The sequence below is a fragment of the Hyperolius riggenbachi genome, chromosome 1, assembly GCF_040937935.1.
Source record: "Hyperolius riggenbachi isolate aHypRig1 chromosome 1, aHypRig1.pri, whole genome shotgun sequence".
Lineage (NCBI taxonomy): Eukaryota > Metazoa > Chordata > Amphibia > Anura > Hyperoliidae > Hyperolius > Hyperolius riggenbachi.
In genome coordinates, this window is record NC_090646.1 from 15,205,926 (window position 1) to 15,228,943 (window position 23,018).

Below are 23,018 nucleotides of genomic sequence, written 5' to 3' on the forward strand. Positions count from 1 at the left end.
AAAAAAAAAAAGGCCTACAAACCAAAAGATTTGGAGCCAAAAAACTGCAAAGCGCAGAAATGCAAATATATAAAAAAAAAGAGTCCAGAAATGTCAGCGATCCGTGTGAAAGCTGCCTAGTGGTTGGGGACTTGCGGTTTAAACATGAGTAAGGTGAATACTGATGAGCTTTGTGAATCAGCCTCTATATCCTGAAGTGAGGAAGCTCGCTCCAGGTTACATACTTTCCTATGTAGACTGAGGGCTCTGGATTCCACAGAACCTTTCTGATCCTCTCTCCGTCCCATTGCTCCAGCATCATCCACTGTTGAAGTTATTTGACCGACTAGGGCAGCCTTCGAAAGTAATCATGGGAGAGTACGTCTGAAGATGACGAGAGCATCCGTGCTGCGCAGGCAGAAGTCCGCGCTTGGGCATGTGCAGCATGGATGCGCCAGTCTTTGGAAGCACTCGGGGATGTGAGTACTACAAAAGCCTGCCAAGGAGAACCTAAGACACAGCTGGTCTTAGAACTTCAAGTGAGAGATGATAGGATGGACCAAGTTGGCTCTATGCTATCCAGAACCTTCCTTCTACACAGGTGTGCATCTAACCTGATGTCAGTTTCCTCACTTCACGTTTGCTTTAAAAGCTTGGTTCTCAATAACCAAAAGTTTTGATAAGAAGCGATTGCTGAGCTATATGTAAATCTGTGTTGTCCACATTGTCTTTCCAATCCTCGTCTGGGACCCCCCCTTTCCAGTAATGACCACAAGATTCAGTGGGACCATGTGTTGTCGGTGAGGACTGTGATGAGTGATCGGATGTTGTTCTTACAGGCTGGGTCTGTGCCGAACAAGCTGTGTACATAATAATAGTTTCACTTCTAATGATGTTTGTTGTTACGAGCTGCAGTGAAATGCTGGCATTCCTATCTATACTTGCTAGTCAAGTGACATCACCACGTTTCAATAAAATGTTATTGCTTAACAAGCCTCCGTTTTGTATTGTGCCGCCATATTGTTCGGGTGGCGGACCGTAGGCTCCTAATGCTCCTGGGAAGAGTAGGATATCATCATATCACCTGACATTCAGAGGAAATAAAGAGGGTCAACTTTAAGACACTCCCCTATCAAGCTCTCAGTCACGCCCCTCAGTACAAGCTGATCACATGGACCACAAAGAACAAATGAGCAAAAGACATAGCGGTGGGTTTAGAGTGCAGCCTTGCTAGCCCAAAATGTAACATACAGGTGAAACTCAAAAAATTAGAATATCGTGCAAAAGTTAATTTTTTTCTGTAATTCAACTCAAAGAGAACCCGAGGGGGGATTTAAGAATGTTAGTAGGGCACAGAGGCTGGTTGTGCACACTATCACCAACCTTTGTGTCCGTATAGTGTACCCCCAGGCCCCCCCCCCCCCCCCCCTGCGCTCTGCTGTCCCCTGTAATAAAAAACGACGTACTAGCGACATGCAGGTTATCGCTAGCACGCTGTTTACCTATGTGTTATATGTTACCTAGTCAGTGCCGCTCCCCCGCCTCCTCTATATCGCTGCTTCCCTCCAACCTGCATGTCGCTAGCACGCTGTTTACCTATGTGTTATGTTACCTAGTCAGTGCCGCTCCCCCGCCTCCTCTATATCGCTGCTTCCCTCCAACCTGCATGTCGCTAGCACGCTGTTTACCTATGTGTTATATGTTACCTAGTCAGTGCCGCTCCCCCGCCTCCTCTATATCGCCGCTTCCCTCCAACCTGCATGTCGCTAGCACTGCGGTTTTTATTACGGGGACAGCAGAGCGCGGGGGGGGGGGGGGGGGGGGGGCACACTATACGGCAACAGAGGCTGGTGATAGTATGCACAACCAGACTCTGTATCCTAATGGCATTCTTAAATCCCACCTCGGGTTCTCTTTAATGGGTTAAACTAATATATGAAATAGACTCATTATGTGCAAAGCGAGATATTTCAAGACTTTATTTGTTATCATTTTGATGGTTTACAGCTTATGAGAACCCCAAAATCTCAGCCCATTAGCCTATTGTGAAAAGGTTCAACATTCTCGGCTCAGAGTGTCAGACTCTAATCAGCTAATTCCTCCAAAACACCTGCAGAGGGTTCCTCGTTCATATGTTAGTTTCACCTTTTATGTTGGAATTACTGAAATAAGTGAACTTTTCCACGATATACAATTGTTTCGGGTTTCACCTGTAATAACGTATATCCAAGCCTCTAGTGTTTTAAACCACGCCAGTCCTTTCTACCATCACGTTTTCCTTCACATTCACAAGTGACAGTAATCAATCATGGAACTGTAAGCAGCACCCTGAAGAAAACACCAATACATTTTAACTGTATAATATAACAAATAAACAGGTACAGATTTCAGGCTGGCAGTTAAAGTAAACCTAAACTGAGAAGTCACTTCAGGCTTAGAGGTACGGCTCTGGAGAGTATAGAGCCTTTCCGTTCCGCCGTCTGGCTCATGGTTTCGGCGCGTTTGCAACCCTGCCCTCCCAATGATATTTAGCCTAGGCTATGATGTCATACAAAAAGTGTATTCCTGCGCTGCTTTGACACTTAGTGGCAGTGGTAATGCTCCCAGGTGCTGCTCCAAACGCTGGGTGGCTCCAGCAATCTGTGTGGGAGTAGAGAAGAAACAAGAGCGCTTCTCTGGTGCATTAACGTTTAATGAAAAGACAATGCGCAATATAAAATTACACTTACAGTGTGTAAGATGAAATTTGGCCTGCCGTCAGGTCCTCTCTCAGCTCACTCGCTTGGCCAGAGCGAGAAGCGCGATGTTGCAGTGTGGAGCGAGGGTCTGGTGGGCGGGGCTTCCTCACGCAGTGCCGTCTGACGTCACGACGCGTTTCGGCATTTGACCACGCTGACGAAGGCGCCAAATTTCATCTTACACACTGTAAGTGTAATTTTATATTGCGCATTGTCTTTTCATTAAACGTTAATGCATCAGAGAAGCGCTCTTGATTCTTCTCTACTATGATGTCATACAACCTGCCTCAGAGCACTCTGGGAGATCAACTGATGTTACTGCTCACTACATAAATGAGAAAAAAAAATCCCACAGTGTTGCACCTTGCCAGTATTAAAGATGCCAGCACCACTGGTAAATATAAAGAAAACCTGTAACCAAAAAAAATCTCCCCTGGGGGGTACTCACCTCGGGTGGGGGAAGCCTCCGGATCCTATCGAGGCTTCCCCGTCCTCCTGTGTCCCACGGCGGTCTCGCTGTGCCCTTCCGAACAGCGGGGATGGAAATATTTACATCCACGGCTCCAGCGCAGGCGCAGTATCGGCTCTCTGCGTCGGAAATAGCCAATCGCTGTCAGCCCACTCTACTGCGCAGACGCAAGTCTCCTGTGCCTGCGCAGTAGAGTGGACCCGGCAGAGATCGGTTATTTTCACCTATCTCCGAGGCGGAGAGCTGTAACAGCGCCCCCGCTGGAGCCAGGGAAGGTAAATAAATCAGTGCTTATCAGGCTTCTCGGGGGAGGATTGCGGGATGCTTCGGGGGAGCCAGCGCTGGATTGCCTGCAGCTACAGGGGAGGGGGAAGCCTCATTGGGACTCTGAGGCTTCTCTTTCCCGAGGTGAGTACCCCCGAGGGGAACTTTTTTTTGTTACAGGGTCTCTTTAAGAATGTATATCCAGAAGAGATACGATTTCACATTGGGCAAACATTGACTAAATAATTTATACATTTTTTATTGAAAAAAAATAAGCAATTTTATTCATTAAGTTACATTCAGCAAACTTTGAAGGTCATCCACACCTATTGATGTAGGAAGATGATACCTGATCCAGGCAGAGAGAACATTTGTGAGGTTGAACTTGATGGACACATACAGTATATCTTTTTTCAACTTAGATAACTATGTAACAAACAGAGGTACAGTATAATCTCGTTATAGTAAACTCCAAAAATCAAGGAAAAGTGGTTTACTATATCAGAAGTGTGAAATATCTGAAATTGTCCTAGAAATGGCCCAGCATGCCCTGGTACAGTCTCTGCTGCACAGGAGCAGCTCTGTCCTCCCATTGGAGGTACAGTACAAGTACTTGCACATTTGGTGCACTACAAGGTTAAGTATACCTTAGGGCTGCATAGCCAGGCTGGACAAATCGCTGGTACAGTATCCAGGGCTCCTTAAAAATTGCAGCCGTCACTAGAGGTAGTCACTCGCTTCCTGTGAGTGGCTCCGATACCTCTAAGGGCGGGACTTGCAGCATGTGTCCTGCAAAACTATCTGCTCATACTTTAGCCAATCATGAAGCCTCTCTTCAAAATGCAGCCAATCATAAGCCACTCATATCTGTAATGTGAGTGCCTCCGATACCTCCACAGGCAGAACTTAGCACTCTCCGCTCCACTCTCCGTAGTTTTGCAGCGAGTAGGCCCGTTCTGATCAGCACTATGAGTGAAAGTAGCGTGTACTGCGCTTCCGGGAGTGCGTACAATCCACTAGGAGGACTGTGATTGATACTTTTATCTGTGATTGCAAAGTGGAAGTGGTAACGCTGCATGATATTTTGTTTACATTCACGTTATTCCTCATTTTCCCAGGCTGCATATTTGTATAGTACTGTATATATAGCACCGGTGCCATTCTTCTTGTCTTACAAATGTTATCAGACATCAACTCACCTGCAACCAGCCTGAAGAGAGCAGCAGGTCTCCCACTGACATTTGACGCATGCGCCGCCCACTGACATTTGATGCATGCGCCGCCCACTGACATATGGCGCATGCACTGCCCACTGACATATGACGCATGCACCGCCCACTGACATATGACGCATGCACCGCCCACTGACATATGACGCATGCACTGCCCACTGACATTTGATGCATGCGCTGCCCACCGACATATGACGCATGCATCGCCCACTGACATATGATGCATGCACCGCCCACCGACATATGATGCATGCACCGCCCACTGACATGACGCATGCACTGCCCACTGACATATGATGCATGCGCTGCCCACTGACATATGAAGCATGCACCGCCCACTGACATATGACGCATGCACCGCCCACTGACATATGATGCATGCACCGCCCACCGACATATGATGCATGCATCGCCCACTGACATATGACGCATGCACTGCTCACTGACATATGATGCATGCGCTGCCCACTGACATATGAAGCATGCACCGCCCACTGACATATGACGCATGCACCGCCCACTGACATGATGCATGCACCGCCCACCGACATGTGATGCATGCACCGCCCACTGACATATGACGCATGCACTGCTCACTGACATATGATGCATGCGCTGCCCACTGACATATGAAGCATGCACCGCCTGCTTTTTACTATATCCAGAGTCAGCGTCACGTAAGGTATCCAGAGTCAGCGGCACGTAAGGGTCAAAAAAGTGTTTACTATAAAAGAAGTTTTCTATAAATCTGGGTTTACTATACCAGGGGTGGCTCCTGTAAACTTATTTAATGGAGATTGGTCCAGGACCTGGAGAGGTAGTTTACTATACCCAAACATTTACTACACCCGGGTTTATTATATCGAGATTATACTGTAAAACAATACACAGCTTTTGTGTACACTACATTGCCTTTCAGAAGATTTGTTTTTGAATAGCAGGAGTGACGTTGGTAAACTTTGCCGAGATGTTTCCGCGCTCTGTTCAGTGGCATGAAGCACTCAAGAGGCCCAGAAAAGGCAGAATTTATGATAGCATGAAGCACACATGCAACTAATAAATGGAAAGTCAGGATGGCGTGAAGTATGTGATGGGATGGACCTGTGGGATGTTGTTCTTAATAAGCTGTTCCACAGAAAGCTTGGGTAGCATTACAGAGGGTCGGATAGGCTCTAGCTGTCTGTTGTCCTCTCTCTGAGCCATCTCTCTCCGCCGCAGGCTGAGCAGAGAACCTCGTTCTGAAGTGTTGCCCTCTCGGAGTATCACTCCTTGAGAAAGCTGTATGGCTTCTAGAAGGATGTTTGTAGCCACAGGGTCCTTTGTGTGATCTGTTTGGGGTGGAATGGTCAGCGTATAAGCCTGTAATGTCTTATCATGAAGCAACGTCTTCTGAGAGTCAAATGTTGAAGGCCTAAACTGCAGCCGAGGATCCTGAGACAGCTTGTCTTTCTCCTTAATCCTCTTCCCCCTTTGGTTGGGTGTTGACATAGAAGTGTGACTTGGTCTTTTAACCTGACACTCAGCCTCCTTGTTGGAGTCCAGGACTTCGATGCGGGGACGTACGTGGTGCTGGGGAAGCTTGGACAGGTCCAGCTTTGGCATAGAGAGAACATTTCCTGCCTCATCGTAAATGACATCTTTTTTCTGAGGTGGTCTCCCAAGTTGTATCTTCAGGATGTTGTGCAGGGAGGTTGGCATGAGATCTATATCTTCAACCAGGTCATTCTCTAATCTCTCCTTTGCACACTCTTCCAGAAACATCTCCTTTGCTGTGTCCTCCAGAGACTTGGTGAGGTTCTTCAGGCCAGCAGAGCGGAGGGGTCCCCGATATGGGCGATATTTGGTTTTGTTTTTGGGGGGCTGAGGGGGTGGGGCTGGTTTGATAATTAGTGGAGTTGTCTGAAGTGTAGGAAGCTCATTCTGATTCTCATCTTTTTCCCTGGTGTTTGGATTTTGGGAAGATGGAGGTTCATCCTGAGAAGTGTTTGGAACAGTTGGGACTTCCTCCTCCTGTGGTTTAACCTCAGTTTCTTGCTCAGGGATGTCTGTAATTAGGTGCTTTGAAGACCCCTGTGCGACATCAGAATAATGTAGGGTTAGTTTCAAATGTTAATTGGCTGAAAAGCCAAAAGGAAATCACACAATCCCAAGATATGCAATAAATGATCGTACAATGCATTTCCAAAACTCAGGGGAAGTATAAATTAGTTTTTCTTATGAGCTCGTTACTGATTGTTTGGGAACTCTGCATGAAGCTCCAATCCCATGTCTGGTAATACTCCTATTTACATATCGGTGCAGCTGTAATGGACTCATTGATGCATCCACAAATTCCTGCATCAAGCAGATTCATAGCAGTTACCATAATATTGTTCAAAGCTCCCACAAAACCAGGGCTGTGGAGTAATTTTTGGGTACCTGGAGTTGGTGGTTTAATAAACTGAGGCGTCGTAGTTGGATGGTTTTTGTACCGACTTCACAGCCAAGCTCAAAACTACACCAGGATTACAGAAATATCATGTAGGTTTTTTTAGTGGGGCTTTCTGTATTCCTGCTGAGATTTGGTTTAGATTTGGGGAAAAGGTCCTAGGTGATAAAGGCCCTAGCTGGTGTAACTTTCTGACTGCAGGTTTTCACAGGTCTATTTTGGGGTCCAGCTCTAGTCTGTATTGTTGGAAGGGTGGAGCTTACAGTCCTTTCCTTCAAAAGCAGGACACGGTTTTTTTGGGGACTGGGGTAATCAGGTCACCTGGCTGAGTTTCATAAAACTGGTTTCCCAGAAGGCAGTGGGCTGTGTATCGTGGTGACTGCTGGTGGCCTGGGGTGAGCTAGGGCTGAGGACTGTGCACCCAGAAGTGACCTGGATAAGTGGCAGAGGATGCCCATAAGACCATGGCAGGTGGCAACTAGGGAACCGGACAGGGAAGCAGAGCCGTGAAGCTGGTAGAGGTCATTGATTCTCTAAAGGTTTTAGCGTACCATGGACATACATAATCCAGGGATGTAGAACTCCCATTCTCAAGGGCCGGGGTCCTCACATATTTTTGGCACAGCTCAAATTAATCGATAGTACTGAATCAGGAAAGGTGCTCATCGCCAAATACACCATGTTGTTCCATTTATCAGCGGTACACACTAACCAGCCAGCTCATGGTGAACCAGAACTCGGAGTGTGTAAGAGGCTACAATGGTCCTAAAAGCCCCCTTACTAAAATGCTATGGAAAGCATACGTTTGCTTTCTTAAAACCGAAAGAATTTGCGATAAATCAGGTTGGAGTGAGCTGGAGATGTCTCCCACAATGCATCACTGATGAATATATGCAAATGAAGCATTGTTACCCTTAGAAGCTAAACACACCTCCAGAACCGCTGGAATGCAATGATGTGTCAGCTTGTTAATTTGTACAGAGCCAGAATAATCCAACATGCATACAGACTGTTTCGGATTGGTTGGTCTTTATCAGTGCATGGCATAGATTAATTTGGCTCTATGAAGTAGGACTTGAAACAACCAGAGGTAAATCAGTCCATCCTAAATGCTGGCATGGATAGTCAATGGGAGGGTGTTATTTTGTTAGCATTTTCTCAGCTAAAAATTAACATGGAATGGCTTAATTTGGACATTTGGGAAAAAATAAACATTTTTTCTTCATTTACTTGAACCCTGTAGCCTCCTGATGGCAAACACTACAATGATTGGTAATTTATGAGTGATGGAGGCATTATGCCGGGCATACACGGTTAGTTTTTTTCTCATCAATCGAGCTGCTGATGGCTCGATTGATAATATCCGACAGGTCCGATGTCCCGCTGGATAGATTCCCCGCTCCATCCCCGTGGGCGGACAATAGCGGGGAATCGAGCGGCAGATAAGGCACGCCCGCGGGGACAAGCGGGGATCGATCTGCGCGGACGAGCAGTGATGCGCCGACATCGAGCCGCTAGCTTGATAGCGGCGCATAAATTCACTGTGTATGCCTACCATTAAAGAGTGGAGACCTCTTTTCATCTCTTTATCGGAAAACTTTTTGGCTGCATCAATGTCATTAGGTGGAGCGTAGCAAGCAAACAGGAGATGAGGGCCGGGGAACGGGATGAGGATTCAGAATGGGGGATGACTTTGGCTGAGTGTCTCGAGGAACTCTTTGGGGAATGTGAAGGTTAGGCTCGGATTATCAGATAGTAAAGCCGTATGATGGGGATACAGGAAAGGTTAGATTTGAACACAACACTGGGGATAGGCTTTGTTTGGGGAATGGGAAGGTTAGGCTAGGATTATCAGATAGTAAAGCCGTATGATGGGGATACCGGTTAGGTTAGATTTGAACACAACACTGGGGATAGGCTTTGTTTGGGGAATGGGAAGGTTAGGCTAGGATTATCAGATATTGAAGCCGTATGATGGGGATACAGGAAAGGTTAGATTTGAACACAACACTGGGGATAGGCTTTGTTTGGGGAATGGGAAGGTTAGGCTAGGATTATCAGATAGTAAAGCCGTATGATGGGGATACAGAAAAGGTTAGATTTGAACACAACACTGGGGATAGGCTTTGTTTAGTGTCTGGAGTTTAGGGTTTGTAGTAAGGGAGGGAGGACAGCCGGGGTTTGGCACTGGAATGGGAAGTGATTGTTAGGACTACAACTACGGGGAAGGAGGGGGACACACAATGGAAACGGCTCCGGATAGGTTTAGGCAAAAAGGAGGAAGGTTATGGTTGCACATGAGCCAGCAGGCTTGGTGTAGACATCGAAAGCCCGGTATTGGGACAGCCTTTTACAGTTACCAGCCCAGGCCCCAAACAGCCAGGCGGCTGGTGATCAGGCACTGAAGAGGTGTACTCACCTGAGGCTGACTGGGACGTGGTGTGAGCAGAGGTCTGGTAACAGGCACACATCCCTGTGCCCAGGAGTCATTGGGGCAGGGCTGAGGCTCCTCCTGCCAGGTCCTCTCAGGGAATGTCTGATCTTCACCCTCATCTCGAGGAATAAAGGTCCACTCTGCCATCTGTATCATGGCGTCTCGGGCCTGGCAGATGGTATATGGGATCAGCTATAAAGAGAACACAACAACCAGGATGAGGAGGTTGTTACTCAGCATCTCTAATTACAGATATCTTGTTCTATATAACTCTCTTCTTCCTCCCACTCCTTTCTATAACTCCTCCCAATAATGTCTTACATAAGAGCTACTCCTATGCCTCTAATATCTTCTTTCTACTGATCTTCCTAACACTCTATTGACTTCTTCCATCAACCCCTATAGCCCCTCCTCCCTTTCTAATTACTCCTCCCATCATACCAATTATGCTGCTGTATAGCTCATCCTTCATTTCCCCATGCTACTACTGTTACCCCTGTAGCCTCCCTTTATGAATCCTCTTACTACCTCTAGTGACTAGTCCTTATAATGTCTTTGGTCTCTCCAGTAACTTTTCCTGTACTGCGGCCATATAGACCACCAATAACTCCTCCCATCACCCTAATGACTTTTCCTAATTGCTACCTACTACTTTTCCAATAACTCCTCCTGTTAATCTAACTACCGTATATTCCGGCGTATAAGACGACCGGGCGTATAAGACGACCCCCCCAACTTTTTCAGTTAAAATATACAGTTTGAGATATACTCGCTGTAGAAGACTACCCCTCTTCATACGCACACCAAATTAAAATAAAAATAAAAAAAATCATGTACTGGTGCTGTGTATGAACAGATACTGGTGCTGTACTGTATGTGTTACCCAGTATATAACAGTATATAGTCCATTGACTTGTTGCATTGGTCAACTCTTTTTTTACATTTGGGGGCCGGATTTTGGCCTCGCAAGTCCTTTAAGTAGACTGGTCAGCTCTCCTTGTCTACCTGTTTATCAGAGCGGTATGGAAGAATAGATTGCGCTCCCTCAGCAGGGAGATCTGAGAGGCGGTAACAGGATAGGGCGTATCACCCGGCGTCAATGACACCCGGCGTATAAGGCGACCCCCAACTTTTCAGAAGAGTTTCAAGGGTTAAAAAGTAGTCTTATACGCAGGAATATACAGTACACATTATTGTCTCTTTGCTTCGAATTATTCTCATTGAACCTTCCCACCAAGTACCTGCTTATAGCTCCTCCTACAGCTCCAATAACTCACTTCCATATCTCTTCCCCAACTCTAAAATCTACTACTAATAATTTCCTCTGTCACACCAATACCTCAACCTCACAACTCTCACCTCAACTCTAAAATATACTCTATACTCTGCCCCCTACAACTCTAAAATTTGCTTCCTGTAAGTAACTACTTCAAATCTAAGATCTGCATCCTATAACTCCTCCCTCAACTCTAAAATATACTCACACTGTAACTCCCACTCAACTCTAAAATCTGCATCCTATAACTCCCCCCTCAACTCTATGGGCCCGTTTCCACTAGTGCCACATGCAGCTGGGAGATGTGTCGGTACTTCCTCGTCTCGGCTAAGAGATTCGCAGCCTCCCACATGGAAACTGATGGCCGTCGGCGCGTTTCCTATGGCAGAGTTTCCCTGCGCGATTTGCCTGCAGGGAATCTCTGTGGATTCGGCCCGATTTCCGTGCTAGTGGAAACGGGCCCTTAAATATAATTTCACTATAACTCCTTCCTCAACTCTGAAATCTGCTTCCTATAACTCCTCCCTCAACTCTAAAGTATACTCCCATTATAACTCCTCCCTCAACTCTAAAATATACTCCCTATAACTTGTACACTCCTGCTATAACTCCTTACTGAGCTGTTAAAACTTATTCCCTGTTGCTTGTCTTACGATCCCAATATATCTTCTTCTATAGTTTCTCCCTCAACTCTAATGTCCACTCCTTATAACTAGTCTGACCGCCCCCATAACTACTCCTCATTTATTTTATGCCTACTCCATAGTTGAATAGCTCCTCCCATCACCTGGTCAACTTAACCTCATACCACACCATATCCATTCCAAAACCTCATCCCCTTAACTCCTCCAACCACCCTAAGATCAACTCCATTACTACCGTACAACATCAATACATTTTCCACATAAATTATTTTATTACTTGAATAACCCCAAGAAATGAACGCTCCTTACCATTACACTAACTCTATCCATTAGCCCAATAGCTCCTTCCAATGACTTCACTCATAGATCGCCTTCCTATATATCCTCCAGCAATCCCTCCCTATAATACTTCATATCATCACTAACATCTTCCACTATGATAGACCTCCAAAGCATCCCCCTGGTAACTCCTGCTAGACCATAAAAATCCCCTGCCACCACACCCCACCCTAATCATTAAAGGGATACTTAAGTCAAAAAACATAATGATTTTTACTCACCTGGCGCATCCCTCAGCCACCTGAAGCTGTATGGTGCCCTCGCAGCCTCGTTCCGATCCTCCTGTCCCCGCTGGCGGCTACTTCCGGGTTCGGCGACAGCCGCCGACAGGCTGGGAACGCGAGTGATTCTCCGCATTCCCAGCCGCTATATATCACCCTCTATGCTGCTATAGCATATATGTTATACGCTATAGCAGCATAGAGGGTGATATAGTGGCTGGGAACGCGGAGAATCACTCGCGTTCCCAGCCTATCGGCGGCTGTTTCCGAACTCGGAAGTAGCCGCCGGCGGGGACAGGAGGATTGGAGCGAGGCTGCGAGGGCACCATACAGCTTCAGGGGGCTGAGGGATGCCCCAGGTGAGTAAAAATCATTTTTTATTTTTACTTAAGTATCCCTTTAACATCAATAACATCTTCCACTCTGATAGACCTCCAAAGCATCCTCCTGGTAACTCCTGCGCTAGCCCATAAAAATCCCTGCCACCACACCCCACCCTAATCACTGACATCACTAACATCTTCCACTCCGATACACCTCCAAAGCATCCTCCTGGCAAATCTTACTAGTCCATCCATAACCTGCCATCACACCCCACCCTAATCACTGACATCACTAACATTTTCCACTCCGATAGACCTCCAAACCATCCTCCTGGCCACTCCTACTAGTCCATCAAAAACCTGCCACCACACCCCACCCTAATCACTAACATCTTCCACTCCGATAGACCTCCAAACCATCCTCCTGGCAGCTCCTACAAGTCCATCAAAAACCCCTGCCACCAAACCCCATCCTAATCACTAACAACTTCCACTCCGATAGACTAGCCCTCCAAACCATCCACCTGGCAACTCCTACCAGTCCATCAAAAACCCCTGCCACCAAACCCCATAACTCCTTATACTAACCAACCAGTCCTCCCTCAGCTGTAAACTACCCTACCATCGGCCATAAGTGGTGGTCACCTGTCGCTCCAGGTAGACTTTATAGCACTCTTCCATGACGCGACTAATAAGAGAGTCCACGATATCCCCCACCACCTCTTCTCCATCCTCAGTGTTCACCATAGTCGCCCAGTCATCCTCGGTGAAGCGGCCAGGAATGATGTCCACAGTTACCTGTGGAATTGGCGCCACGATCACTGTGCGAGATTTATCGGCACGAGACTTGGAGGCCTGCGCCCGTGGCATGGCCTGTAAAGGACACAAAAGAGGACAGCATTATATTGTCTTTATCTGTGTGTGGGGGAAGTGTGGATGGCATAGCTTTGTAGTGCATCGGTCAGTACAAAGCTAGCAATGATGATGTGTTATTCAATATTACATCAGATGCCTGCTCTACAGGAAATCACATAGTGTACAGTTACCTTTAAACTAACAATGTCCAGCAGCAGCAGGTTAAAGGAAGAGTATCACAAACATTGTAAAATTCAGAATATATATATTTACACGCACATATAAAAGGTACATTTCTCCCAGAGTAAAATGCGCTATAAATGACTCTTCTTCTAAGTTCCTGTCACTTACAGAATGTTATAGAAATGCTTCTCTTGTGTGAGATTTGGACTGAGCAACTGCCATGCAGTAAGTCCTTTTAAAATAAAAGAAACTCTGAGAATACCCTATGAGGAGATGGATTAGTCCAAAACCTGTCAGATTTGAAAAAAATTATATCCTGCACCACTTTCAGGCGATTTTCCGGCGATCACGTTTAGTGCTATAGAAGAGCTAATCGCGATCGCCCCATGTGTGAATGGCGTTAATGGCCAAAAAATGCCAGAGCAAAACGCTAGCAAAAGCGCTAGCATTTTGTAAGTGTGAATGGGGCCTAAGTAAGGCCCCATTCACTTACAAAACGCCAGTGCTTTTGCTAGCGTTTTGCTCTGGCATTTTTTGGCGATTAACGCCATTCACACATGGGGCGATTTCCCGGCGATCGTGATTAGCGCTTCTATAGCACTAAACGCGATCGCCGGAAAATCGCCTGAAAGTGGTGCAGGATACACATTTTTGGGGGCGATTTGCTTTAATCGCCGGCGATTAACGTAAATCGCCCAAGTGAGAACAGGCCCATAGGTTATTATTGCACTAGCGCTTTAAAAAGCGCTATCGCTTGAGCGTTTTGCCGAAATTGCCGGCAAAGCATTCTAGTGTGAATGGGGCCTAACAGTGATGTAGGAAAAAATTAATGTATAGTTATAGGTCCAACCTGCCACAGTACAAAGTATTTAGGTCTCTAAAGTAGCTCCATATAAGACATTTTCAAATTCCTCAAAGCGAGGGTAAGCCTTGCTCAGTAAATGTAAGTGTTTGTTTTTCAAGATAGTTACATAGTTACATAGTTATTTTGGTTGAAAAAAGACATACGTCCATCGAGTTCAACCAGTATAAAGTACAACTCCAGCCTGCTCCCTCACATTTCCCTGTTGATCCAGAGGAAGGCGAAAAAACCCTTACAAGGCATGGTCCAATTAGCCCCTAAAGGGAAAAATTCCTTCCCGACTCCAGATGGCAATCAGATAAAATCCCTGGATCAACATCATTAGGCATTGCCTAGTAATTATAGCCATGGATGTCTTTCAACGCAAGGAAAGCATCTAAGCCCCCTTTAAATGCAGGTATAGAGTTTGCCATAACGACTTCCTGTGGCAATGCATTCCACATCTTAATCACTCTTACTGTAAAGAACCCTTTCCCAAATAAATGGCTAAAACGTTTTTCCTCCATGCGCAGATCATGTCCTCTAGTCCTTTGAGAAGGCCTAGGGACAAAAAGCTCATCCGCCAAGGTATTATATTGCCCTCTGATGTATTTATACATGTTAATTAGATCCCCTCTAAGGCGTCTTTTCTCTAGACTAAATAAACCCAGTTTATCTAACCTTTCTCGATAAGTGAGACCTTCCATCCCACGCATCAATTTTGTTGCTCGTCTCTGCACCTGCTCTAAAACTGCAATATCTTTTTTGTAATGTGGTGCCCAGAACTGAATTCCATATTCCAGATGTGGCCTTACTAGAGAGTTAAACAGGGGCAATATTATGCTAGCATCTCGAGTTTTTATTTCCCTTTTAATGCATCCCAAAATTTTGTTAGCTTTAGCTGCAGCTGCTTAGCATTGAGTACGATTATTTAACTTGTTGTCAATGAGTACTCCTAAGTCCTTCTCCAAGTTTGATGTCCCCAACTGTATCCCATTTATTTTGTATGGTGCTAGACCATTAGTACGTCCAAAATGCATGACCTTACATTTGTCAACATTGAATTTCATCTGCCATGTATGTGCCCATATAGCCATCCTATCCAGATCCTGTTGCAATATGACACTATCTTCCTGAGAGTTAATGATTCTGCACAATTTTGTATCATCTGCAAAAATAGCAACATTGCTCACTACTGTATCTACTAGGTCATTAATAAATAAATTGAAGAGCACTGGACCCAGAACAGATCCCTGTGGGACCCCACTGCTAACAGTCTCCCATTTTGAGTATGATCCATTGACCACAACTCTTTGCTTTCTGTCCATTAGCCAGTTCCCTATCCATGAACACAGACTCTTCCCCAGTCCTTGCATCCTCAACTTTTGCACCAGACTTTTGTGGGGAACAGTGTCGAAGGCCTTTGCAAAGTCCAAGTATATCACATCTACAGCATTCCCAATATCCATATTAGCATTCACTACCTCATAAAAGCTGAGCATGTTAGTCAAACAGGACCTGTCTTTAGTAAACCCATGTTGATGCTGAGAAATAAGATTATTTTCTACTATGAAGTCATGTATAGTATCTCTTAGTAACCCCTCAAATAGTTTGCATACAACTGATGTTAAACTTACAGGTCTATAATTTCCTGGATCAGATTTTTTGCCCTTCTTAAATAATGGGAAAACGTGGGCTGTACGCCAATCCACTGGGACTCTGCCAGTTGCAAGAGAGTCACAAAAGATAAGATAAAGGGGTTTATCTATAACTGAACTTAATTCCCTTAGGACCCGAGGATGCATGCCATCCGGGCCAGGTGCCTTGTCTATTTTTAATTTATTTAGTCTTGCCTTCACTTCTTCCTGCGTTAAGTATTTAATATTACAGTTAGAAGATTGAGACTCTTCCGCCTCTGTAGTTTGCAACAGTGCTGTTTCTTTTGTGAAGACAGAAGCAAAGAAAGCATTTAATAACTCTGCCTTACCTTGGTCATCCACCATTGAGTTCCCATCCTCATCCTTTAGGAGTCCTATACAGTCAACCTTTCTTTTTTTAGAGTTAATGTACTTGTAAAACTTTTTTGGGTTAGATTTGATATCCTTAGCGATTTGTTTTTCAGCTTCAATCTTTGCCTGCCTAATTTCTTTTTTACAATTTTTATTGCACTCCTTATAATTGCTTAGTGCAGCCTCTGTCCCCTCCTGTTTAAGACCTTATAGGTATTCTTTTTCCTCTTCATTTTATCTTTAACCTTTCTATTCATCCATAGAGGCCTTTTTTTATTCCTAGACATTTTGTTTCCATATGGGATATACATACTACAGTATTGATTGAGTATAAGTTTAAAAGCTTGCCATTTCCCTTCAGTGTCTTCCCCTTGTAGTACATTATCCCAGTTCACCAAACTTAGTGCCTGCCTAATTTGAGTGAACTTTGCTTTTCTAAAGTTCATAGTTTTAGTGGTCCCGCTGCCCCGTGGCCTATCAGTCACCAGCTCAAACGTTATCATGTTGTGATCACTATTTCCCAAATGTTCTTGAACCTGCACATTTGATACATTATCTGGTCTATTAGAAATGATCAGATCCAGTAACGCATTCCCCCTAGTTGGTTCAGTTACCATTTGAGTCAAGTAATTGTCCTGTAGTGCTGCCAGAAATCTGCTGCTTTTACCAGAATGGGTAGCCTCAATACTCCAGTCAATGTCTGGAAAGTTGAAGTCGCCCATAATTATGACCTCATTTTTACCTGCAGCTTTTTCAATCTGCTGTAGTAATCGCAGTTCTGCAGCTTCATTAATAAGAGGTGGCCTGTAGCATACCCCAATAAGCAATTGGCAACTTTTATTTCCACCATGAATATTTACCCAAACGGACTCCACATCTTCGCAATCTTCCTCCATCTCATCGTTGAGGACAGCTGTAAGAGAATTCTTAACAAAGAGACAAACCCCTCCACCTTTTTTCCCTGTTCTATCCCTCCTAAACACATTGTATCCTTTTAAATTAGCTATCCAGTCATGGCTTTCATCCATCCATGTCTCGGTTATTCCCACAATGTCATAGCCTTTGTCATTCAGAATGAACTCTAGTTCGTCTATTTTATTTGCAAGGCTCCGAGCATTGGTTACCATGCACTTTATATTTTTACCACCACATTTACCAATTTTGTTTACATGAAATTGGCTACTTGAATTTTTACCAACCTCCTTAATCTTTACACTGTCCCCACCCCCCTCTCCACCCTCCATAATGATAGGTTCCCACTGTCTTTTTACCTCATCTTGTCTATGTATTGAGACTTTATCCTCCCGCCTCCCCCCAGATCCTAGTTTAAAATCTCCTCCAACCGTTTAGCCATCTTCTCCCCCAATGCAGCTGCACCCTCCCCATTAAGGTGCAGCCCATCCCTGCTGTAGAACCTGTAGCCGACTGCAAAGTCTGCCCAGTTCTCCAGGAACCCAAACCCTTCCTTCCTACACCAATTTCTCAGCCACTTATTTAACTCCCTAAGCTCCCTCTGTCTCTCAGATGTAGCACGTGGCACTGGCAGTATTTCAGAAAACACCACCTTGGAGGTCCTTGCTTTAAGTTTATCTCCAAGTACCTGAAAATCATTTTTGAGGACCTTCCATCTCCCACTAACTTTGTCATTGGTGCCAATGTGTACCATGACAGCCGGGTCTTCCCCAGCCCCACCCAGTAATTTGTCAATTCTTTCCGCTACATGCCGAACCCGAGCACACGGGAGGCAACAGACTGTACGGCATTCGCGGTTTCTTCGACAGATTACCCTATCTGTGCGCCTAATAATTGAATCCCCTACCACCAGTACCTGTCTAGCCTTAGCTGCACTCCTATTCCCTTTCTCGTTACAGCAGTCTGCCCCTTGGTTGCTAAGGAGCACATCCTGCTGCAGCATTGCTACTCCTGAATCATCCTCCCCAATATTACGCAAACAAGCATACTTATTAGTGAGGGACAACTCGGGAATAGCCTCCCTGCCACTTTTTCCCCTACCCCTTCTAACTGTGACCCAACTAGCGGCTGCCTCTGCTTCTTGGTCCGGCTATACTCCACCCTCCTCATCTTCAACGGTTCCATCCAGTGTCTGGATCGTGAGATCCAAGCTCTTCTCCATGTTGTGTATGCTTCTCAGTGTTGCGAGATGCTTATTTAGCTCTGCGACTTCCGCCTCTAACTGAGCAACACGCACACACCCAGGGCAACAGTAAACACCCTCAATCCGCTGATCAAGGCAAGATAGAGAAGGGAGTGAGAGTAAAACTTGGTTTTGCCATTCGGGGGGCAAACGTTTAGCCGTGAGCCGTCTGCCAGTGGGCCTATCCCTACACTCTGCACAAAATCTGTGGTGGGATAACCACATTCATAAAGTTTGTGGCACATCATTTTTTTCTTTTCTCGGCTGCAGCTTGCTCAGCCTGGGAGGGGGCAGGGCACAGACTGAACTGCGCAGTTCTGCTACTCAGCCTCGAAGGGGGCGGGGCACAGACTGGATTGCAGGGTCCTGATGGTAGTCTAGAAGGGGGCGGGGCACAGCCTGGATAACATGGTCCTGCTGCTCAGCCTGGGGGGGGGGGGGGGGGGGAGCTAAAAAAAAAAAGAGGCCTGAGAGATAGAGGACGCTGCGGGAAGCGCCCTCCATGCGCCCCATCAAATAGGTTTAGTAAAGTCACGTGAACAAAGGTGGCAGCTGCAGAGATTTGGTTGTGGTGTGTAATATAAAGCGAAGTACGCATGGAATTGGGATCAAGGAAACTCTGCCGATGAGCGATCGTTTCCCGATCCATCGCGTGGAATCGTGCAACGTGAAAAACAAACAATGTTTAATTTAAGCGATGGCTCAAATTTTTGCTAAAGTCCATTGACTCTGCTGGCAATGTGATCCATCATGGCGGTCGTTCTAAACAATTGATCGTTGCGTGTAGTTGGACGTTGTGCAAGATAGCCGTTTATCGGGCAAAATTGCGCAAATTACCTAGCCGTGGGCACTACCATTAGAGTTTATTTCTTACAAATCAATCCGTGTTCATGACCATTTCACTATGAGCAGCTGTGGGTCTCCTTCACCAGATCACAGCACAGACACACAGCTCCCTGCCCCCCCCCCCCCCATTAACAGAAACACAGCAGGCAGCCTCTGGAGGGGACTCGCATACATCCCAACTTTTTGCGATGAGAAAGAGGGACACTTCAGCCATGCCCCTGCCACACCCCTGATCACCCCCCGTCACACCCCTAGTCACACACACCATAAAGATTTAATAAGAAAAATATGTTGTTTTATAATTCCAACCCCACTGGTCCTTTCTATCCTGTTTCAGTTTACTTCATAGTAACATTTTAAAATTAGTAATATATCAATGTAAATGATGGGAATAAAGTTTAGAGTCAGTCAAGCACATTTTTAGTATAGAAATATATATATTTACATAGAAAGAGGGACACTGTCCTGAAAGAGGGACAAATGAGGAGGAAACAGGGACAGTTGGGAGCTATGTAGGAGCTCCTGCACAGGCTGAAGGGGGGGGGGGGTGCTGGGACTTGTAGTACCTGCCCCGCAGGGTGTTTGGCGCCGCTCCGGCTCATCCTGCTCTCCGCTCTGGCGCTTGTGTGTCGCTTCTGGTTGCCAGGCAACTCCTGTCGCTCAGGTGACGTCACCCGCAGCGTCCTCCGTCGCCTGGATACAAGAAGTAGGGAAGGGGCGAGGACGTCGCCGAGCGGCGCTGAGTGATGACGTCTAACGAGGAGGCCGATGCTGCTGCTGTTGCCACGGAAACCGGCCGAGCTCCGCACAGCGACAGAGAGAGACGGAGACACCCCGGGAGCGGTAACCGACCGGAAACCCGACACCCCTCCCCTCTTCCTCCCTGTGTGACCCCACCCCTCTCATCCCCATCCCTGTGTGACCCTCCCACCGACCCCCTCCCCCATTATCACCCCTTCCCAGCACCCCCACAGAGGCGAGAGGTGCCGCGGTGGTGAATCACAATTGTGAAGCCTCTACCACTCTTCTCTTACAGGGTAGGGTGCAAATTCATTAAAGTGGACCTGAACTCCGACCTCCTCTCTGCTCTATATAACATACACCACAGCATGATAACCTTTACCAGGGGCAAACCCAGGATTTTCAAGGCGGAGATTCCAGAAAGTTCTCCCTCAGCCACGCACAATACAGTATAATAATATGTTAGGACATCATGCTGGGTACACATATTGCAATTTCCTGTCTGACCGACAGGATCTAACAATTATTTCCTAAATGTCCGATCTGTTCCCGGTTGACAATAGGATCTATCAGGAGCAGTTTAGATACAGATAATAATGAGGACAGCCGACATTGGTGATGAAGGGGAAAGTGGAGCATTTACACAGCAGGGCAGAGGGCTGTGCTCATACCTGTTAAGTTCCCCAGGGCTGCTCCATGCTCTGTACACACGCTGCTGCTACATCCAAAGTCAACTGTAGCAGGGAAAGAAAGAGGACAGTGCTGTGAGTTGCAGGATGCCTGCAGATATTCTGGTGTCTCAACTCATGCCTGTTCCCAGACACTGCACCGGCCCTGGTCTGAGGGGGGGATTCTGGGCAGCTGTAACCCCCCCCTGCGTTTGCCTATGTTTACAGAAAAGCATTTCTTTGTTACAGCTGATACAGATCCTGCAATATAACTGCAGAGTGTCTACTTCCTGCTTTCATGGAAGCAGACCTATTGGGCTCTATTCACAATCATTTTCCGCATGCGGTAAACTACTTGTGGGAGATTTGCTACCAATCTAAGACCATGTTGTCATTCACAAAACTTTCCGCATGTTTTTTCTCGCATGCAGAAAATGTGCTGTAAAAGTGTGCAAAGGATGCGGAAAATTACCGCAAAAGTCGGTAATTTCTGCAAATGATCCAAATTCACAATGAAAACTAGGTGCATTATTTCTTCCTTAAGTACCCATTTTTTTATCACCTACAAGTAGCAGGTGATATATTTCGCTTCCCATTGACTTAAATGGAGTCTGAAAGTTTAAGTGCTGTGTTTGCAGGACTTAGAAAAATTTTTGGGGGACTTTTTTTTTTAATGCTACTTTTTTTCTGCATGTTTATCGCAAGTTTAATGCCAGTTTACACCTGTTACCGCACTTTTTTTCCCGCAATATGCGAAAAATTTTAGTGAATGTGGAAAAAATGCAGAGATTACCGCTGGCGGTAATTTAGCCAGGGATGCTTAATAGTTGCTATCCGGATTTCTCCCAGTAAACCTGTGCGGGGAGGGCGGGGGGATTAATCTTACCTATCATGACATCTTCTTCGTCCGACCCTCAGCACCTCCCACGATGCGGTTTAATCCGGCGTCATGTGACTATAACTTCCTCCTTCAACCCGGAAGGAGGAAGTATTTTTAGTCACGTGACGCCGGATTGGATCGCATCATGGGAGGCGCCGACGAGGGTCGGACAAAGAAGACGTCATAATAGGTAAGATTAAACACCCCGCACAGGTTTACTGGGAGAAATCCGGATAGCTACTATCCAGATTTCATCCGGATGGGATTTGAGCATCCCTGAAATTAGCGGTAAAAAATCCTTTACCGCATGCCTGATTGTGAATAGAGCCCAATGTTACCATTCTGTGCTTTCAAATGAGCTTATCTGCCATAGGCAGTCATGTGACACAAGGGAGAGATCAGAAGACAATTTGGGATTAGACACAAATGAGGGAGAATTAGACAGGATAAACTGGGTGCATTTCTCTACCTTTTCCTTCTGTGCTGGGCAAGAGTTCAGCTCCACTTTAAATGCTTCCAGTAGTGAATATATTTGCAACTTCATCAGAATTTGGAACCTTTACCATTCCTCCACCTCACATAAACCTTCCAACCTTTCTGCCTAACACTAAACTACTACCCTATCCTCTGCCTAACGCTCGGCTCCACCCATCCTTATCCTATCCTGTGCCTAACACTACCCTCCAACCATCCTTATCCCCCCCCCCCATTCTCTGCCTAACATTACCATCCCCCATCCTTATCCTCCCCTATCGACTGCCTAACACTACCCTCCCCCCATCCTTAACCTCCCCTATCGACTGCCTAACAATACCCTCCACCCATCCTTAACCTCCCCTATCCTGTGCTTAGCCTACCCTATCCTGTGCTTAAAACTCCTCCACCCACCCTGTGACCAAATTACCCTATCCTATTTCTAAAGATATCCTCCACCCATGCCATGCCTAACCTACCATATCCTTTTCCTAAAACTACCCTCCACCCGTCCCATGCCTAACACTAACCTCCTCTCTCCTTTGCCTAACACTAGCCTTCTTCTATAGTATGCAAATTCGAATAGGTTGCAAATTATGCTACCACACCGGTGTTGGGAGCAGTGAGAGTTTGTCGGAGTGATGGGAGCAGTGAGAGTTTGTCGGAGTGATGGGAGCAGTGAGAGTTTGTCGGAGTGTTGGGAGTAGCGAGAGGTCGAAAGCATGATGGGAGTAGCGAGAAGTCGGAGGCGTTATGGGAGTAGCGTGAGGTCGTGAGGCATGATGGGAGTAGCGAGAAGTTGGAGGCGTTATGGGAGTAGCGAGAGGTCGGAGGCGTTATGGGAGTAGCGTGAGGTTGGAGGCGTTATGGAAGTAACGAGAGGTCGGAGGCGTTATGGGAGTAGCGAGAGGTCGGAGGCGTTATGGGAGTAGCGAGAGGTCGGAGGCGTTATGGGAGTAGCGAGAGGTCGGAGGCGTTATGGGAGTAGCGTGAGGTTGGAGGCGTTATGGAAGTAACGA

General features: G+C 46.2%; 2 protein-coding genes across 3 annotated transcripts in view; one reads left to right on the forward strand and one right to left on the reverse strand.

Moving 5' to 3' along the window:
* Positions 1-3,693: 3,693 nt before the first annotated feature.
* On the reverse strand, positions 3,694-19,943 carry C1H2orf81 (chromosome 1 C2orf81 homolog). Its single transcript, XM_068273839.1, has 4 exons — positions 19,803-19,943; positions 12,993-13,220; positions 9,530-9,736; positions 3,694-6,752 (listed from the first exon to the last, which is right to left on the reverse strand). Exons 1-4 carry the CDS (start codon positions 19,836-19,838, stop codon positions 5,751-5,753), a joined length of 1,473 nt encoding a protein of 490 aa, XP_068129940.1. The 5' UTR covers positions 19,839-19,943; the 3' UTR covers positions 3,694-5,750.
* The window catches only part of WDR54 (WD repeat domain 54), a 33,077-nt gene continuing 29,974 nt past the window's right edge, over positions 19,916-23,018 (forward strand). The window contains exon 1 of one of the 2 annotated variants that reach the window (XM_068273852.1): positions 19,916-20,079. In XM_068273852.1, the coding sequence (XP_068129953.1) occupies positions 19,983-20,079 (97 nt within the window). In that variant the 5' untranslated portion in view covers positions 19,916-19,982. Of the gene's footprint in view, positions 20,080-20,134; positions 20,274-23,018 lie in introns of those variants that run through there. The other variant, XM_068273861.1, reaches the window with a different exon arrangement.

Coding starts and splice junctions, on each gene's coding strand:
- C1H2orf81 (XM_068273839.1), bottom strand. CDS start 19,838: ATGAGCCGGAGCGGCGCCAAACACCCTGCGGGGCAG. Junction 13,221..19,802: donor CCAAACACCCTGCGGGGCAG/GTACTACAAGTC, acceptor TGTCCTTTACAG/GCCATGCCACGGGCGCAGGC. Junction 6,753..9,529: donor CACGTCCCAGTCAGCCTCAG/GTGAGTACACCT, acceptor GATGTCGCACAG/GGGTCTTCAAAGCACCTAAT.